The sequence below is a fragment of the Haliotis cracherodii genome, unplaced genomic scaffold (genome assembly GCF_022045235.1).
Source record: "Haliotis cracherodii isolate W230 unplaced genomic scaffold, xgHalCrac1.p SCAF_10, whole genome shotgun sequence".
NCBI lineage: Eukaryota > Metazoa > Mollusca > Gastropoda > Lepetellida > Haliotidae > Haliotis > Haliotis cracherodii.
The window spans coordinates 5,993,539-6,014,005 of NW_027266265.1; the positions used below are offsets into that span (position 1 = coordinate 5,993,539).

Genomic DNA, 20,467 nt, shown 5'->3' on the forward strand with positions numbered 1-20,467 from the left:
AGCATGGGTTGCTGAAGACCTATTGCACCCCGGATCTTCATGGGTCCGATATTAAACTAAAGCTGATGTACACTCAATTATCATGATTATGGTGTAAAGCAAGGTTCATGAACAATAATGATCGATGTCAATATAAAATAACGATTGGGACACACAGGCTTCATACATTGTACCCATGTGGGGAATCAAACCAATGCCTCGACATAACTATGTTTTTGTTTGTTGTTAAATACCACACTCAGCAATATTCAAGCTATATGATAGCGGTCTGTAAATTATCAAGTCTGGACCAGACAATCCAGTGATTGACATCATGAGCATCAATCTATGCAGTTGGGATACGATGACATGCATCAACCAAATAAGCGAGCCTGACCACCAGATCCTGTTAGTCGCCTCTTACGACAAGCATAGTCGCCTTCTACGGCAAGCATATGGGTTTTTGAGGACTCGCATAGTCGCCTTTTACGGCAAGCATAGGGTTTTTTGAGGACTCACAGTGTGTACCCACCTGCACTTGATGATGACGAGGCTGATGATGGTGATGATGATGAACCCCACAAAGCCCATGACGTTGGCGATGATGATTGCCATCTCACACGACGTCACACCTAGGACAGCCCGAAACCGCTCGATTGCACAATCTTCAGAAGGAACTGAAATAATCATGAATTTTTTATTGCCTTTACCAGTGATTGAAATACATATTTTTTTGTTGATTCTTAGTCACCTGTGAAAAATCGAGTCTGGATCACACAATCCAGTGATTGATATAGTGAGCAACGATCTATGCCCGCAGGGCACAACGACCTGCATACCAGACTACCTGACTCAGTTGGACATTTGCTCAGCCAACATGGGTTTCTGGGGCCAATCATAACCTGTAAGCCCCACGGATGATTGAGATAATGTTTTGGTGAAGTTGGTTTCTATGCCACTTTATCAGCAATATATTCCCTGGGGAACACCAGAAGTCGTTGTTACACATGGTACCAATGCGGTTAGTCAAACCCGGGTTGACAAGCCGACACCACAACCACTTGGCTACCCTATGGCTCCTGATCTGATTACATGAATTATTAGTTGGGGGCAACCAATACACACAGATGACGTGAAGGGATTTCAACAAAACAGTCAGTGGCCCCCTAGATTCTATGTGAGAAACAGCATGTTCCCAAGGGTTACTGTTACATACTCCTTCTATAAAAAAATGCTGGAGAAAGATTGTAAAAAATTCAGGCAAATTGACGAAAAAGATTTATTTTAATACATTCCAGCAAATAATTACTTTAACAACATAAATATTATCTGTCACCATGTTTACAGTTTCTGACAATAATGAGCCAAATTACGTATCTAATAACAGATATATATGTATTGTTATATGGCAGTGTAATTTATTGTTAAACAATGAGTGAGTAAGTATGGTTATACGCCGCTTTTAGCAATATTCCAGCAATATTCACACATTGTACCCATGTCGGGAATGGAACCCGGGTAATCGGCGCGACGAGCGAACGCTTTAACCACAAGGCTACCCGACCGCCCCAGAAACAATGATTGTGACTGTATTACATTGTTTCTGTAGAGATTCAGTGATGGGGAGGTACTTCTCAGCTTCGATTAGGCATTTAAACTCTTTATCCATGTTATATATATCTTGAACTATGTTCTATAATACTATTAAATGTTTGATGATACATATTAACTGCAACCTTCTTATACAGTCTAAGAAAAGCAAATTAATTTCCAACACACTGAGCAATCCATACAAATACAAATCTATGTGAAAAGGAGATGCATAGTGAGTGAGTGAGTGAGTATGGTTTTATGCCGCTTTTAGCTATATTCCAGGAATATCACGGCGGGGGACACCAGAAATGGGCTTCACACATTGTACCCATGTCGGGAATCGAACCCGGGTTTTCGGCATGACGAGCGAACGCTTAAACCACTATAGGCTACCCGACTGCCCCGGAGATGCATAGGTTAGGTATCGACAATTATCATAGTACATAAGAATATTATAGGATTTCTTAGGAATTCTATCATTGTGTATTTCTGCAAGGTCAAGCCATTATTTTATACAACGACAGAGCGCATTTATATATACTGTATTCGACTTAATAAGCGCCCAGGGCGCTCTCAAAATTAGAAATAGGTTTGCTCTTATTAGAATATAACTTTGGTAAGAGAAAAAACAGAGTTGCAAAATCTTAAACTTCTACCTGAAAGAAAGAAAAGTCTGTGTGTATTATACACGACGGATATATTTTTCAAGATTTTAATTGCTCATAATTAAGGGTGCATATAACACACGAGTGCGTATTATACACGAATAAATAAGTCTTGTGTACATTGATCAATCGGAAGAGGTGCTAATTGGGATTGTTCACTAGCCAATATGTTAGCAAATGTCACTGTGGGCGCTTATTACGTCAAATACGGTAACAGATATCGGCCACATTCTCTATGTACAACTACATTCGGTGTTTGGGGACCAACATTGATAAATGTCTTGCAAGCAATTAAATAAACAGTTTCAATCTTTCCACATGAAAGAGCAGAACTGCAGCTACTGACCTGTGTGTCCATCACTCGGCTGGTGACCGTCCCTGGTCAGCCATCTTATCTTGTTCTTGTAAATGTCCAGCAAGCCACCGTCTTCCAACACCTGGGGATTATAATGGCCAACCACCTTGGTCCCATTGTTGAAAAACTGCAGCAGAGTCACGTTACCAAGACGATCACTTCCATTAAACTTGATAAGCCCCGACACTCCTTGGAAACTGGTTTCAGTAAGAGCTTCCATTAGCTTCCTGTAATAAGATAATACAGTTTAGGAAAAGTGCACATGGCCAAAATGACTCTGGTTTGGAAAAGTACATGTGGCCAAACGACTCTGTTTTGATACTTGTACAAAACAGTTGGTACAAATTCCTGCAGTTGACATGATGGCATACTGGTCTAATCTACTGACTTGGTCCTGCGGATGTTCAGAAGCTCACCTTCAGTGATATAACACTTCAACAGCAGGATGTGATAGACCAGCTACCATACAACCACACCTGGTTATTACCCATTGAGAAATTTTAACATTTTGTGAGAGTTGTTGAATAGTTTAAGACCATGATAGAGAGACTGCAAGGTCTGGCTGTGGCAATAACTAATCAAGTTCACGGTTTTGTAAAGTGCACCCAAGTCATTTTTACTCCAGCGTTAGATTGGTTGGTTGGTTTGTTGTTTAACAATGCACTCAACAATATTCCAGCTATATGACAGCGGTCTGTAAATAATCGAGTCTGGACCAGACAATCCAGTGATTAATATCATGAGCATTGATCCACGCAATTGGGATCGATTACATGCATCAACCAAGTCAGCAAGCCTGACCACCCGATCGCATAGTCGCCTTTTACGGCCTGCATGGGTTGCTGAAGACCTATTCTACCCGGATCTTCAGCGTTAGAAACAGGCACAAGTCCTGTAGCCCTTGCTAATCTGCTCATTAGTTGGAAAGACTTCCACCTGCATCCCCCTTCCAAAAGTTATGCATGTATGCACTGTTGCTCAATTCTCAAATCATATATATTTTTTAGGGGGGATACAAGCGGAAGACTTACCCAAATAGTTAAGGTATTATAAGGACCAGCTGAAATTTGCAATTTTAAGGGTTTTGCTTTTTGTTATCATTATAAGGACTAATGGACTAAAAATGTTAGTATCTACCATTGACTCATGTTTCTGTTTCTTGTTCTTCTATACACAATACTATTTATAATTCAAATTATCTTTTCATGTTGAATGGTATATATGCAACCAAAGCAGAAGTGATTCGAGTATTGTTATGAATGAAACAGGGAGAGCTGAAAGCAGTAATTTAAACTTCTCCACTTTTGACTAGTATATTGTTATGTTTCCATGATACACAAAAGTACCGTATATTGCTGTGTATAAAGTGGCCCCACGTATAAGACGACCCCCCTGTACACGCCTTCAAAATTGACCCAAAATCCTATACCCCATGTATAAAGTGACCTGGAATGAAGCACATCACAAGTGTGCACACAAACCTTATATTTGCAATAAAAACATGTTTATCTTGCGTTATTATCACAAGCTTTGCCTTATATAGGATGAGATGGTAATGTGGCTGTTAAACTTCTAGCGCCTCACAGGCAGCTTGGGTTGTATACTCCACAGGGAGCTGAGAATGGAAATCGAGTGCTCACTGATCCATTGACTTGGGTAATAATGTAAGCGCCATGAGCACACGAGCTGGTATGGAGTATGGCGCCATACAAATGGACTCATTATTATTATTATTATTATTATTATTATTATTACATACAAAAAATCTACTCCACATATCTGAAGTAACTTACAGTGTGGTGGCCTTCTCATGCAGAGTGCTGATGGCGCTGGGCTGGCTCCGAAAGAGGCAGTCAAGCCCATGGGCGAACACCCACACTGCATCATACACAAAGCTGGCAAATGGGGTCTCCTCCACATCCTGCAATAAAGGAGCATTCCGGCCTGTAGTCTGTCCAGTTCTGACAGACAAATCAATGGCAGTCTGCTACGATCTGTTCTAATGTCTGACAAGTGGTGGACACTCACTAGAGGGCTCTTAAAACACCAGGGGGGGGGGGGGGGGGGGGGGTCACAGACATTAACACCCATATAAAGGTTATAATGCTTGTCACATTAGGGCATTAAATAAGAGCAAATTATTATATGTAAAGTACTGTTACCAAACAACACCAAGTTACCCTACAGCACCACGTTACCCCACACCACCACATTATCCCACAACACCACGTTATCCCACAGCACCACATTAACCCACACCACCACGTTATCCCACAACACTATGTTATCCAACACCACCACGTTACCCCACACCACCACGCTATCCCAGACCACCACGTTATCCCACAGCATCACGTTACCCCAGACCACAACGTTATCCCACAACACCTTGTTACCCCACAGCACCACGTTACCCCACACCATCACGTTATCCCACAACACCATGTTATCCTACAGCACCACGTTACCCCACAGCACCATGTTATCCCACAGCACCATGTTATCCTACAGCACCACGTTACCCCACACCACCACATTATCCCACAACTCCACATTATCCTACAGCACCACGTTACCCTACAACACCACATCACCCTACAACACCACGTTACCCTACAACACCACGTTACCCCACAGCACCACATTACCCTACAACACCACATCACCCTACAACACCACATTACCCCCAACACCACATCACCCTACAACACCACATTACCCCCAACACCACATCACCCTACAACACCACATTACCCCCAACACCACATCACCCTAAAACACCACATTACCCTACAACACCATGTTACCCTACAACACCACGTTACCCCACAACACCACAGCACCACATTACCCTACAACACGACCTTACCCCACAGCACCATGTTACCCTACAACACCATGATAACGCACAACACCACATTAACCAACAGCACCACATTACCCTACAACACGACCTTACCCCACAGCACCATGTTACCCTACAACACCATGATAACGCACAACACCACATTAACCAACAGCACCACATTACCCTACAACACGACCTTACCCCACAGCACCATGTTACCCTACAACACCATGATAACGCACAACACCACATTAACCAACAGCACTACGTTACCCTACAACACGACCTTACCCCACAGCACCATGTTACCCTACAACACCATGATAACGCACAACACCACATTAACCAACAGCACCACGTTACCCTACAACACCACATTACCCTACAACACCACATTACCCCACAGCACCACGCAACCCTACAACACCACATTACCCCACAACACCACATTACCCCACAGCACCACGCAACCCCACAACACCACATTACCCCACACAACCATATTACCCTACAACACCACATTATCCAACAGCACCATGTTATCCCACAGCACCATGTTACCCCACACCACCATGTTACCCCACAACATCACATTACCCTACTGCACCACGCAACCCTAAAACACCATATTACCCTACAACACCACGTTATCCTACAGCACCACGTTACCCTACTGCACCACTTTAACCTACAACACCACATTACCCTACACCACATTACTCACAGCATTATCCACCCGGTTCTGGTACATCTCCCGGTATTGACGGACTGTGATTCCTCCCGCCACCTTTCTTTCTTTCATATCATCAGACTCTGGGTAGGCCTTGGACAGGATGAAGTGACCTTCAATGGCCGTCTCCATCTGTTTGCGATTACAGGGGACGTTCTCTTGCCGGTCGGGCTCGTTGTGATTGGGTTCTCCATTGTAGTAGTCCACGTCCCACCACAGGGCAGGGTACCAAGCCGGCAGGAACCATACATAACCCTCGTAGGCTGTCATTTTCTGAAACACACCAGTCATCATCACTAAACAGTTCATAGACACACTCATTAAAATCAGAACTCAGTTCTCGCTCAAGGTAAACAAAGATCTGAGGACATCCCATTACGGGTCAATCACAACAATTTTAAATCCAACTAATCAGTGTTGCTTACCAGAACAGGAAAGTGAAAGTTGGAATGTGTTTTCTAATCATGCAATTCAAAAAGGTTACAGGGGGTATTGAAAAAGACAGTTACGGACTGTATGAATGAATTTTGAATCCGCCAAAATCGTCATCTATATCTTGCTTCGTAAGGATAAACATTTGAAAAGGAAGAGACTCTCCATAGCCTGTGGGAAGTACTGGTTCTACTTCACCAAATCAGAACCAGTTTGGACAGTGCGGTTTTTGTAGGGAGCCTTCATTGCAGATCGAGAGATATCTGCAGGCTGTGATTGGAGGATATTCTGTAAGATTTTTATGTCTTTCAAATGTACATCCATCCAGTCATTAAAACTGACCATGTTTTACTATATTTAGTACTGTCTTTTTCAACATGATGACTTATGCTGAATGTGACCACAGCTATTTTCAAGTAGGTGACATTTGGTGCGAAACTGGGGGTGGTGTGTTTAGCTTCCTGTACTCAGAAATGGAACTGGCTAAGCTAGTAATTTTTTTGGTTTTTATTGCTGCTCTAAGGCCAAACTGTGCACACACGTACAGGTAATAGCTGTTGAATGCTTAGTTATTTAAAAAAAAATATAACGTTACTATAGAAGTCTATGGGAAAACATATGGTTGTGTGTAACCTACTGACACACAATCTCAGCCATCCATTAGACATCCCATGATGTTGTTTGGTTCAGTTTTCAAATTATTAAAGACCCGTTTTATCACAATATAGATCTTGATTATCCATCAGATCGTCCGGACTTGGCGCCACCATTTTGTGTGAAGCAAACGCAAGTGATACGAGAGGTGGAATCTGATTGGTCCATAGGAGAAGCTTAGAAGGGACATAACTGGTAATAGCCACTGGTGGCGCTACGATCAAGCCCAGTAATTCCAGCCTTGTTCGGCAAGGGTGGAAACTGGACTTTTAAAGTCAGTTAACTCTCTTGCCTCGGGAAGATGCATGTTGATTGGTCTCGAGGAATCACGTGATCTATACATATGCACTCTGACTTACACTCCAGCTTAACACAGAGGATGTTGACTTAAGTTATGTAGAGCTGCATGGAAATTGAGAAAGTCTCAAAATGGTAGCATTCCCAAATCATCAGTCAATGAGATTTGTCCTTTCAATGCAGATTGAGAAAGGAATGCAAGGGAAACATATCTATTGCTTGTTCATTGATAATAGTTGGGTCTCTTTAACACTCCTTTATTCATGAACTGTATAACAATACAAAAACTAGAGCTGGGACAATACACCAACTGTGCCATCTGACAAGTATCACGATACCTTGCTCACAATCCAGTACGTATCACAATACTTGCATGTGCTCTTATCTGTGGTGCATAAACCATCTTTATCAAAGACAGGATGGCCAAATACCTGGAAAACTAACAATTCACAGTTGGCAGTGTCAAGTACATCTTCCCGAGGCAAGGGAGTTAACTGACTGTAAACTGTAACTAGGCTGGAATTCCTGGGCTCGATCGTAGCGCCACCAGTGGTTATTACCAGTTTTGTCCCTTATAAGCCTCTCCTATGGACCAATGAGATTCCCTCTCTCGTATCACTTGCGTTTGTTTCACACAACATGGTGGCGCCAAGTCAAGACGATCAGATCGATAATCAAGATCTATATTGTGACAACACTGGTCTTATCTCGCGAAGTGCATCAAATCACGTGAGCACCTTGATTAAAAATGTGAAAACACTTGGAAAATATCTGTTGACAACGAGTTAGCGGTGCGGATGCTTTGCAAATCCTGCAATCGACCGAAATCTGCAATACAGTTTACTAACTGGATTTCGATTTCAGTGTGCGATTTTGATTGGACTATGCATCTACTCGTTAGTCCAGCCAAAATGTAACTCTATAATACCAGCCTAGTTCAGCAAGGGTGGAAACTGGACATTTATAGTCAGTTAACTCCCTTGCCTCGGAAAGATGTGTCAAGTATGACACAATGTATGAACATATTTACATTTTCACTACTCATTTCCACAATTAATTATTATGTGGTGTCACATTTATCAAAGTATACATTTAAGGTAAAAATCAAAACTTTTTACTACGTGTGTGATTGTGATTGATAATTGTATCGATAAGTAAAATACTGCGATCCACCGATGCATCAGTGTATTGTTCCACTACTCACAAAATATTCATTAAGCTACCGTAATCAAAGTCAATACCAAGACTTGGTGTCTTGGACCACACTACTGACAAACTATGTGGTGAGTCCTCCTACCTGTCTGTACGCCTCGCACATGATGGCCCGCGCTGCAGAGTCGTAGAAGTCGGCTATGATGATCCTCACATTGCGTTCACGCAGCTCAGCAAATATCTGAAACAAGGGAGATAGTTCTTTACACTCCCAGATGGCAGTACCCGGTACATGTATGTAAAATGATGATTCACATATTATACTTCACCATTCACCATAGAAGAATACAAGAATTAGCAATAAGGCAGAGCAGCTACCAAAAAGTTACCCTTTGTAAAATTTCACATCCTAAAGTCCTATAAACCTATACCATTCTTGAATATGCAATGCCATAAAGAAAGTGGTACAAATTCTAGAACTATTTTGGGGCGAGTGAGTGAGTTGGGTTTAACATTATTAACATTTAGCAGTAATTCGCTAGATTGGTTTATAGGCAGCATTTATCTTACATTCCATCAAATATTTCTCCTATAAGCAACTTACGGCTAATAGTCAAAATTCTCATCGCACATGCAATCCGCCATTTACTTCCATGTAAATCAGTAATGGCAACTACGTCACTTCCGCTACATTCACATGCCTTCATCATGTTCTCTTCCCTACATCACTTCCTCTTACTAAAGCGTCGTGCCGCGCTCGCTATCACTTTTGGCTTCTCCTTTCTATCGCTCAAATTTGAGAGTGTGGGTTCGAATCCCGGATGGGAATCTTGGATGGGATTTGACCCCCCAAAATACTAGAATTTGTACTTTACTAAGGAAGTGTGAGCCGAAATATAACATTTGTTACCATCCCATACTTCACCCCTAGATGACAGCAGTCAGCTGCAACCGTGAAACCTCCAACCTCTACTCCCTCCACAACATAAACTCCCATTGCCCAATTTTGTGTCAATCATTGAACATTGTATTCCACATCCCAGTCCATACCACAGTGCATTGTTCACTCAAATCCCTGGGACCAACCACTATAACATTGACTTGGATGGATATATCCCCTGCATTTCAGCTTGATTTGGGACAAAAGACCGAAGAGGTACAAGTCTCAGACATTTACCAATTTTGTGAAACCAATGAGCAAATCTGAGATTCGAACTCATAACCATAGGTTTCTGTCACACCTAATCAACACAAATGTACACAGCAAATTGCAGTCCCTTAGATGACAGTTTGTTTATTTGTTTGTTTGTTGTTTTAACACCACACTCAGCAATATTCCAGCTCCCTTAGATGACAGGCCCAGCCAATACAACAATAATTGCACATAACATCGGGTGCCTTTGGTTTCACATACAAATGATAAACGTTTACCGAACATTCTTTATGTTCAGTTCAGATCCCCCTTGAAGCATATCCCGGAGAACAATATACCTAACCTTTGTCTGCCTTGTTGCAAGGACGAGGATGACTGACCTGTGAGACGTCGATGTGGTTGCCGCCCCGGACAATCTGACGCTTGACGATGACGGAGATGCCCTGCTTCTGGAGGTAGGACTGGAGCTGTATGTGGTAGTCCGGCAACTCCTGGCCGCCCTCAGCCAGTGCACCTACGTTCTCCCAACCCATTTCTTTGAATAGCTTCCCGTACAGAAACCTTAAACACAAGACACTGACTTATTACATTATACATTTACTTACTGCACTTATCCAGACATCTCTGTTCAAATATGGTCAGTAGTTGTTCCCCAATCAGTGGATCCGAATGCATTTCAGTTATCATTCTCATCTCCATTGGGGTGTATACAACCAATGCTGCCTACAGGTGCTGGAAGTTTTTTTATTGCATCATCATCATCATCATCATCATCATCATCATCAATAAAGCTGTCTCACATCATCATCATCATCATCAATTAAGTTGTCTCACATCATCCCCATCATAACAGCCATCTCACATCATCCCCATCATAACAGCCATCTCAAATCATCCCCATCATAACAGCCATCTCACATCATCCCCATCATAACAGCCATCTCACATCATCATCATCATCAATAAAGTTGTCTCACATCGTCCCCATCATAACAGCCATCTAACATCATCCCCATCATAACAGCCATCTCACATCATCATCATCATCAATAAAGTTGTCTCACATCATCCCCATCATAACAGCCATCTCACATCATCCCCATCATAACAGCCATCTCACATCATCATCATCATCCATAAAGTTGTCTCACATCATCATCATCATCCATAAAGCTGTCTCACATCATCCCCATCATAACAGCCATCTCACATCATCCCCATCATAACAGCCATCTCACATCATCATCATCATCAATAAAGTTGTCTCACATCATCCCCATCATAACAGCCATCTCACATCATCCCCATCATAACAGCCATCTCACATCATCATCATCATCCATAAAGTTGTCTCACATCATCATCATCATCATCCATAAAGCTGTCTCACATCATCATCCTCATCACCACTGCTGTATGACAGCAGGCAGTGCTGTATCTACGAAATACTTGAGGAGATTATTTGAAATGATCTTTCTACTAAGCGATAGATTTTTCATAAAGTCTCAGTCAATGGGCCCATAGAATATGACAGTTGGCTCTGTGTGACTTCAATCTGTACTCACCTGTGATAGTTTATCTGTGGGATGGTGCGGAAGAAGTACGGGTATTTGGCCCTGTCTGTGAGAGAGGCAGCCTCGGCACCATAGCTCACCAGCACCATGTTGAAGTGTTTGGAGAGAGCGGCGATGGGCACCGCTGTGTCAGAGCACCCTGGACCTAATATTCCCGCCATGGGCGAAGTTGGTGTTTTCTCGGTGATGAATTTGATGAAAGCCCTCATCGCCTCGTCTGCAATACACTGGGTGTCACTCACAAGCATCTCCAGATGGTGTTCCGGTAAAATTCGGGGGTCCTTATTCACCATTTCAATAGCTAACCGGCCACCTGAAACAGATTGATTCATTGTTCAGTAACTATGTAAGGATTTGCCAGTTTTCATCAAATCATAATTAGTCAATGTATAGCCAATTCAACACTGGGTCTCACTGCTAACTCATTTCAGTAGTTTCTGTGAAGTTATTTGAGATTCAGTTCAATCCCAGGATTAAGTTTCCCATGGAACAATTTCTCTAGAACAAACTGTTTCCATTCGAAAAAATATTCCATTGTCAAGCTCATTGATAGCTCCTATGTCTGAATTGTCTCCCTTTGCAAAGTCTACCATGCTCTATTCCAGCCTGCAAGTTACTGTGGGAATAAGGTTCTATGCTGCTTTTAGCTTTACTTCAGTAACATCAAGACATTGGACTCCTGGAAGTGTCACCACATACTGCACCTTGGTCTTCAGTTTGAGGGGCGGTCGGGTAGCCTAGAGGTTAAAGCGTTCGCTCGCCACACTGAAGACCCGGGTTTGATTCCCGACATGGGTACAATGTGTGAAGCCCATTTCTGGTGTCCCCTCTCCGTGATACTGCTGGAATATTGCTAAAAGCGGTGTAAAACCATATTCACTCACTCACTCTTCAGTTTGATGAATGCATGGACTAAAACCATCTGTTACCATTTGTCAGAAATTCACATTTTTAGACTTTCTATTAAAAACCTATACTGAACAGAACTGTTCAAATATCACCTACCTATCCCTACAGTACTGTTCATATATCACCTACCTATCCCTACAGTACTGTTCATATATCACCTACCTATCCCTACAGTACTGTTCACATATCACCTACCTATCCCTACAGTACTGTTCATATATCACATACCTATCCCTACAGTACTGTTCATATATCACCTACCTATCCCTACAGTACTGTTCATATATCACCTACCTATCCCCACAGTACTGTTCACATATCACCTACCTATCCCTACAGTACTGTTCATATAATATTATCACATACCTATCTCTACAGTACTCTTCATAAATCACTTACCCATCCCCTAACTACTGTTCACTTATCACCAGTCTATCCCTACAGTACTGTTCATATATCACCTACCTATCCCTACAGTACTGTTCATATATCACATACCTATCCCCACAGTACTGTTCATATATCACATACCTATCCCTACAGTATTGTTCATAAATCACTTACCCATCCCTACAGTACTGTTCATATATCACCTACCCATCCCTACAGTATGTTCATATATCACCTACCTATCCCTACAGTACTGTTCATATATCACCGGCCTATCCCTACAGTACTGTTCATATATCACATACCTATCCCTACAGTATTGTTCATAAATCACTTACCCATCCCTACAGTACTGTTCATATATCACCTACCCATCCCTACAGTACTGTTCATATATCACATACCTATCCCTACAGTACTCTTCACATATCACCTACCTATCCCTACAGAACTGTTCATAAATCACCTACCCATCCCACAGTACAGTCCATGACCAACGTACCTTCCACTAGACCAGGGGCCGTCCAAACCTCTCCAGATATGGGAAACAACCCCCCGAGGTAGATTTTGGTCTTGTTGGATAAGTCCTTTGGCATCCATGTCTCCCAGGTGGCGTTGTGATGGTTAATCCACTTACATGCAATATCATCTGCTGTCGCAGTCACGTTTTGGTTATGTAATTCTAAGATGTGATCATAATCGTCTTGTGAAAACGTCATTTTCGATATGAGATCATAAGCCTTAGGAGCATTACTTTTGATTTTATGCCATACAACTTTATTAAGTTGATTTACATTGAAATCACAATCATACGGTAAATTGAAAGCATCGTGTTTGCAGAGAGGTAATTTAATTCGTGTAAAATTATTACAAGCCAAGATGACGCTTGGGTGCCAGCTGAATAGCAACAGCGGGGCCTTATTCTCGGACTGTTCCTTTACAAAATTATTCAGATTTCCTTCTAACCATACTATATCCACCAGTAAGTCGAGTCTCTTAACTTGCTCTTTAATAACCTCGGCAGACAAATCTGAAAACCAAAATAAACATATCATGCTCAAGGCATCAATTATTCATATTGGACAAAATAATAAATGGGTCGATGGAATGAACCAAATTTAATTGCAACAACATGAACAAAACTACCTCGTTTTGTTTGTTTGTTGTTTAACGCCGCACTCAGCAATATTCCAGCTGTATGACGGCGGTCTGTAAATAATCAAGTCTGGACCAGATAATCCAGTGATTGACATCATGAGCATCGAACTACGCAACTGGGATACAATAAAATGCATCAACCAAGGCTGAGAGCCTGACCACTGGATCCCGTTAGTCGCCTCTTACGGTGCATATGGGTTGCTAAAGACCTATTTCACCCCACATCTTCATGGGCTAAATAAACCTGTGAATAATGGATGTCACGGATAGGGAATCTCAGATGAGACTATTGTATGTGGCTTAAGAGACTAAAGTGCTACAAATATATATTTAACCTCGAAGCAACTGAAATGTTATGTCATTCCACTAAAAATAGACAAGGGGAAATCCTGATAGTAAACCTAACAAACAAACTGGCTTCGTTCGAAAAATATACTAAATACAACATGAATATATAAATATTGCTGATGTCTTGTTCAACAACAAAGATTTATAAGGTACTTTGCCGGTCCACAGGAACTTGCAGTCATGAATTACCAGTCCAAGCCTAATTTTACTGGTAAAAAACTGGTAATTACCGGTAATTAAATGGGAACACAGACGGATGTTATGAATTTGAATAGTTTACAGGTATTGAATTGAAGATCTAAGCCTCTACACTGATAACACATTTGGTTTATCTCCATTCTACCATGGCACAATGACAAAACAAACACAAATTCCATCGGTACAGCAGACATGTTTCATCATGTGGCTTCGGGAGAGCTTCATATTTTAGGGTGAAAGGGTAAGATCAGTTTTATTTAGCATATCTGTTAGCTCTCTGTCCCCAAACCATAATTTTTAACATAATGCTTGAACCATGTTCCCAGAGACACAATAAAATTACATTGGCAGGTGTACCCTGTAAGCATTATTCAAGATCCCTCGAGAAAATGAACCAAACATTGTAATGTTTTGTTCTGAAGTACACACCACTACTGTGACGTCCTAAAGTTCTACTGGCGGAAACTCAGCATTGTGACACGGTGTCACATGGTGTCACAGTACGTGATCGAGAAGCGCCAAAAGTCAATCCGTGTTGATCTCACTGAATTTCACAATCCCCAAACAGGTATTGTTCATCAAGTTTTTTGCCCAAAATATATTGCCACGCTTACTTCAGAGTTTGAAGCGACCACAGCACATTATTTTGTAATGTTATTGAAGTAGGATCAGTATTTATAATCGTCAAACAGGCAGGTTGTGAAAGAAATACTTCCGAAAAAATGTTTTCTTCTGCAGTAATGTAGTAGATTAGATACTAATCAGACCAATCAGAATGCACGATTCTAAAATTTCATGGTGGAATCAATCTTGACATATATATGTTTTTCTTTCTAGTGCTTCCTCTTTATAGTGCTTCCTTTTTATAGTGCTTCTTCTATCTTGACATATTTACAGAACAATAAACATTATTTTACCGTCTGCAGACATTTTCAGAAGGCCTGACTTACCATTGAACATAGTTGTGATATTGTAATGAAGAACACACATGTTGTTATTAGGCTAAAAAAATAATAGTCTTGGTTCTCAGGCACCGCCCGCATCATCATAAGGTTTGCTGCGCCTTTCGTTTTTATATTAGTTTTTTTTTAGTCCAAGGGTAGTCAAATACTGTATTCCAGATTTTACTCATCAAGGAATACTTTATGTAGGCCTTTCCCAGGTTGATTATACACAACTGTTTATTTGCTTACATATTTTCAAAAGCCATTGCCTGAGATCCAATTCTTTTATTTTTTTAAGCCTGACTGAATAAATCTGTGTAGCTCACCTTGATAGCTGGAAAACATTGTGGCACACTTGATACTATCTGCCCCTTTCCCTCTACACCGAGGACCATGAAATATTTTATTATTGTTCATTTTTGTATATTTTGACATGTTTAATTTGTCCATCCAATGAAATGTCTCGGCAACCACAGGGAGCTGCAGTGCCCTCCAGTGGTCAATAATGGTACCATTCTTCCAGAACTCTTGCACAGTGTGTGTGTCCAGGAACCAGCCCAGCCTGGAATGAAAATATTTTAACTCATGAGGCCGTGAAGTGGGTGAGTGAACTTTGTTATAACATATTAAAGGGACAATTTACGAGCTAAGAGGAATTATCTGTCCCTTGGCAAATATCACCATATGGGTGTGACAATTAAGCTTTCAGGTGTAACACCATCTTATGTATACAACATCCAGGTTTAACACTATTATATAAAACATCCAGATGTAACACCATCATCTACAACATCCAGGTGCAACACCATCATCTACAACATCCAGGTGTAACACCATCATCTACAACATCCAGATGTAACACCATCAAACACAACATCAGGTGTAACACCATTATATACAACATCAAGGTGTAACACCATCAAACACAACATCAGGTGTAACACCATCATCTACAACATCAGGTGTAACACCTTCATCTACAACATCCAGGTGTAACACCATCATCTACAACATCCAGGTGTAACACCATCAAACACAACATCAGGTGGAACACCATCATATACAACATCCAGGTGGAACACCATCAAACACAACATCCAGGTGTGACACCATCATCTACAACATCCAGGTCTGACACCATCATCTACAACACCCAGGTGTAACACCATCATCTACAACATCAAGTGTAACACCATCATCTACAACATCAAGTGTAACACCATCATCTACAACACCCAGGTGTAACACCATCATCTACAACAACATCAGGTGTAACACCATCATCTACAACACCCAGGTGTAACACCATCATCTACAACATCCAGGTGGAACACCATCATCTACAACAACATCCAGGTGTAACACCATCAAATACAACATCAGATGTAACACCATCATCTACAACATCCAGGTGTAACACCATCATCAAAACATCATTGGTTTTATTGACAAATCACTCTTACAGTTTTAGAAGTTAGTAGGCAGCCTGATCCACTCGATACTTGGGGCAACAGTATTTCAACACCAACACAACTCTTGTTGAGAAGAACATCATATTAATGTAAGACACTACAGTGGGAGCACCTCACCTCCTCCCCGAGGGCCCGAACGGCCCACAGTCCAACACCTGCCCAGTGTTGATCCATGGCGCCTCATTAAATGCAGCCGGCATCCACACCTCCAAGTTCACCATGGTCTCCGGAATGGAGTCCTTGCTAATCTGCTGCAAGCTGCACCTGTCGGGACAAACATACTCCTCGATGACCTGCCTGTTCCATGGGAGAGTTCTACTTATTCATTTGTTATCCATATTCACAATTCAATAAGTTCCACATTTCACAAACCTTTCCAGACCTCTTTTCCTGACTACATTTGAATCTTATATGCCTACACATGTTCCAGTGAGTGAGGCTTGATGCCACTTGAGGATTATTCCAGCAATATTATTCAGGACTCCTGGAATGAACTTCACACATTGTACCCATGTGGGGAATCAAACCTGGGCACCTTCGGCAGGATGGGCAAACGCCTTCACCATTGGGCTACGCAACCACCCCTAATATATTCCTTATTTTATAACCTTTCCATTACCTGAGAATATCTTCTTAAATTTTGTTTTCTTCATTTCCTTTTTGAGGTGAGGTGAAATGGGGTTTAATGCCACGTCCAAGATTATCGCACTTAAATAGCGACGTGCATGCACGTGTGTGTGTGTGGCTGCTTGTACTAGTCCGGACTGGTGCCGATTTATAGTGCTAGCCCACTGAGATACCATGCCGCAGTTTGACATGAATATCCCACTCAGGCACAGAATACTGACTCCGAGCTGACCAGTCCTTGTTTTAGTCCCTTAATGCCCAGCACCAGACAGGGAAACAACAAGTACCATCTTTTAATGTCTTCTAATATAACACGGCCGGGGATCAAACCCCGGACATTCTGCTCTCCGGGCGGATGCTCTACCATTAGACCACGGAGGCGGTCATTTCCTTTTCGATCAAGAGAACATCGTTACTTGGGTTCAGATATGATCAGGTTGGGTTAGCCAAGTAAATGTTTTTAAGATTCAAACTGAAAGAGTAAGGTCAGGCTGGAACCAATACACTTTTATTGTAAACCCAAAACATAGTGTCAAACCATTTCTGTTTATCTATAGCATTTAATAAACATAACTGTAACTGTTACAAGGTGAGAAGATAAAATAAAACAATTGTATCATTGCAAATGACTGTTGTTTGTTTGATTGTTTGATTGTTGTTTAATGCCGAACTCAGCACTATTCCAGCTATATGAAGGCAGTTTTTAAATGATTGAGTCTGTAACAGACAATCCAGTGATTGACATCATGAGCATCAATCCACGCACATAGGGATACGATGACAAGCATAAACTAAGTCAGCAGGGCTGACCCTCCGATCCTGTTAGTCGCCTCTTACACAAGCCAAGTTCCCTATTATGACAAGCTAGGGTTGCTGAAGACCTATTGTAACAAGATCTTCACTGGAAGTACTGTTTCTACAATTCACACAAAGAGTTCAATAAACAAAGTAATATTCTCACTGTTGGAGGTTTGGGCATCCGATGATTCTGTTGAGTATTTGTGTGGCGTTGATGGAGTTCTGGTTGTTGACCTTGACGGAGTACCCCATCGTCTCGGCCAGGAGGATCTTGAGGATGGCGTTGGCCACCATGTGGGTGAACCTGTTGCTGCCCTCCAGGATGATGGACAGGTTCTTCTCGTTGTGATACAGGGACCGGTGCTGGTAGTACTCTGAAACAGGCACACCAATATATCACAGTGTTCGAAATAAAGCATGAATGTGATTTCTTTATTCGTTGTTTAACGCTGTACTTAGCAATATTCCAGCTATATGACAGTGATCTGTAAATAATCATCTGGACCAAACAATCCAGTGATTGACATCATGAACATCGATCCACGCAAGTGGGATAAAATGACATGGATCGACCAAGTCAGCGGGACTGACCACCCGATCCCATTAGTCATCTCTTACGACAAGCATAGTCGCCTACCACGGCCATCTTCCCGAGGCAAGAGAGTTAACTGACTATAAAAGTCCAGTTTCCACCCTTGCCGAACTAGGCTGGTGTTATGGAGTTACATTTTGGCTGGGCTAACGAGTCTATGCATAGTCCAATCAAAATCGCGCACCAAAATCGAAATCCGTTTTTTAAACTGTCATGCAGATTTTGGTCGAGTGCAGGTTTTGCAAAGCATGTGCACCGCTAACTCGTTGTCAGCAGATATTTTCAAAATCTTTTCATGTGTTTAATCTAGGTGCTCACGTTATTTGGTGCATTTCGCGATGTAAGACCCGTTTTATCACAATATAGATCTTGATTATCGATCAGATCGTCCTGACCGGGCGCCACCATTTTGTGTGAAGCAAACACAAGTGATACGAGGGGTGGAATCTGATTGGTCCATAGGAGAGGCTTAGAAGCGACATAACTGGCAATAGCCACTGGTGGCGCTAGGATCGAGCCCAGTAATTCCAGGCTAGTTCGGCAAGGGTGGAAACTGGACTTTTAAAGTCAGTTAACTCTCTTGCCTCGGGAAGATGACTACGGCAAGCATGGGTTTCTGAAGACCTATTCTAACCTGGATTTCAAGGGTGCATGAATGTGAAGGCTCCTTGTCATAACCCCTTATGTTTAGATTTAGGGGGTCCCTGGATTGGAACACTATAGGTGCATAGGACCCCTGGACCCTCTTTACTTTTGCACTGTATTGACATGATTGAGTCACAAGGGTTAAGAGTTAATGTGAACGATGAATGAGTGCAAGGTATAAATATTCTGGGGGAGTGTTAAAAACAGACAGTGACAGTTAACAGTTTTCCAGTTATATCGCAGCGTGTCAGCTTAATGTGGGAGGCAAGCCCGAAGTGATGCAGGTCTCAGACATTAACCACTTCGGTGAAATCCACGAGCAAGGGTGTGGTGCTGACAAACCTAGAAACATAATCGGGGTGAACCGGGATTCGAACCCACAATCATAGTTTTCTGGCGTGCCAAGGGACGCAACTCTGCACAGCGAATCGCGGCGCCTAAGACGACTGGGCCGCCCGGGCCGCCCGTGCCCCCTCTGGAGGAATGAAAATTCATATTTAGAAAATGACCAAGAGAAGGAAATACCGTATTTTCTTGAGTATAGTGCACTCCCATGTAAAATGCGCACCCCCCTCTAGCGGGTTCAATATTTTGGAAAAAAAGAAATTTGAATATTATGAGCAGAAAAAAATTACACCATACCCTTTCAGCGCCAAAACGAACGGGTGATGAGAAACTTCGTCAGTACAAATTCGAAATTTGAGATAAAAAATCACCAGACATGTTTATTTACCGTTTAAATAGTATTTATTGTTCTGCTAGGCATTGTTTTATATCTAGGGATTAAGATTACTTTGTGTATTTTCTCGTAAACTAAGCCGGAAACAGCAATCAGCTGTACACACGTTTTCTTAGAATCGACTGGTGATTCGGTCAAGACACACCCAATGATATAACCTTATAGGATTTTTAATGCAAGGATCGGCAACAATTGTATCTGAAACAATTTTTTTT

The 20,467-nt window shown here is 41.8% G+C and overlaps 1 protein-coding gene across 1 annotated transcript in view; it reads right to left on the minus strand.

Moving 5' to 3' along the window:
- The window catches only part of LOC139453992 (uncharacterized), a 54,036-nt gene that overhangs the window by 12,438 nt on the left and 21,131 nt on the right, over positions 1-20,467 (minus strand). Inside the window, exons 3-13 of the mRNA XM_071235466.1 lie at positions 18,440-18,650; positions 16,969-17,115; positions 15,706-15,941; positions 13,234-13,761; positions 11,424-11,745; positions 10,239-10,419; positions 8,851-8,946; positions 6,165-6,443; positions 4,386-4,513; positions 2,584-2,819; positions 512-656 (exon numbers count right to left, since the gene is read on the minus strand). Coding sequence (XP_071091567.1) covers positions 512-656; positions 2,584-2,819; positions 4,386-4,513; positions 6,165-6,443; positions 8,851-8,946; positions 10,239-10,419; positions 11,424-11,745; positions 13,234-13,761; positions 15,706-15,941; positions 16,969-17,115; positions 18,440-18,650 — 2,509 coding nt within the window. The remainder of the gene's footprint in view (positions 1-511; positions 657-2,583; positions 2,820-4,385; positions 4,514-6,164; positions 6,444-8,850; positions 8,947-10,238; positions 10,420-11,423; positions 11,746-13,233; positions 13,762-15,705; positions 15,942-16,968; positions 17,116-18,439; positions 18,651-20,467) is intronic.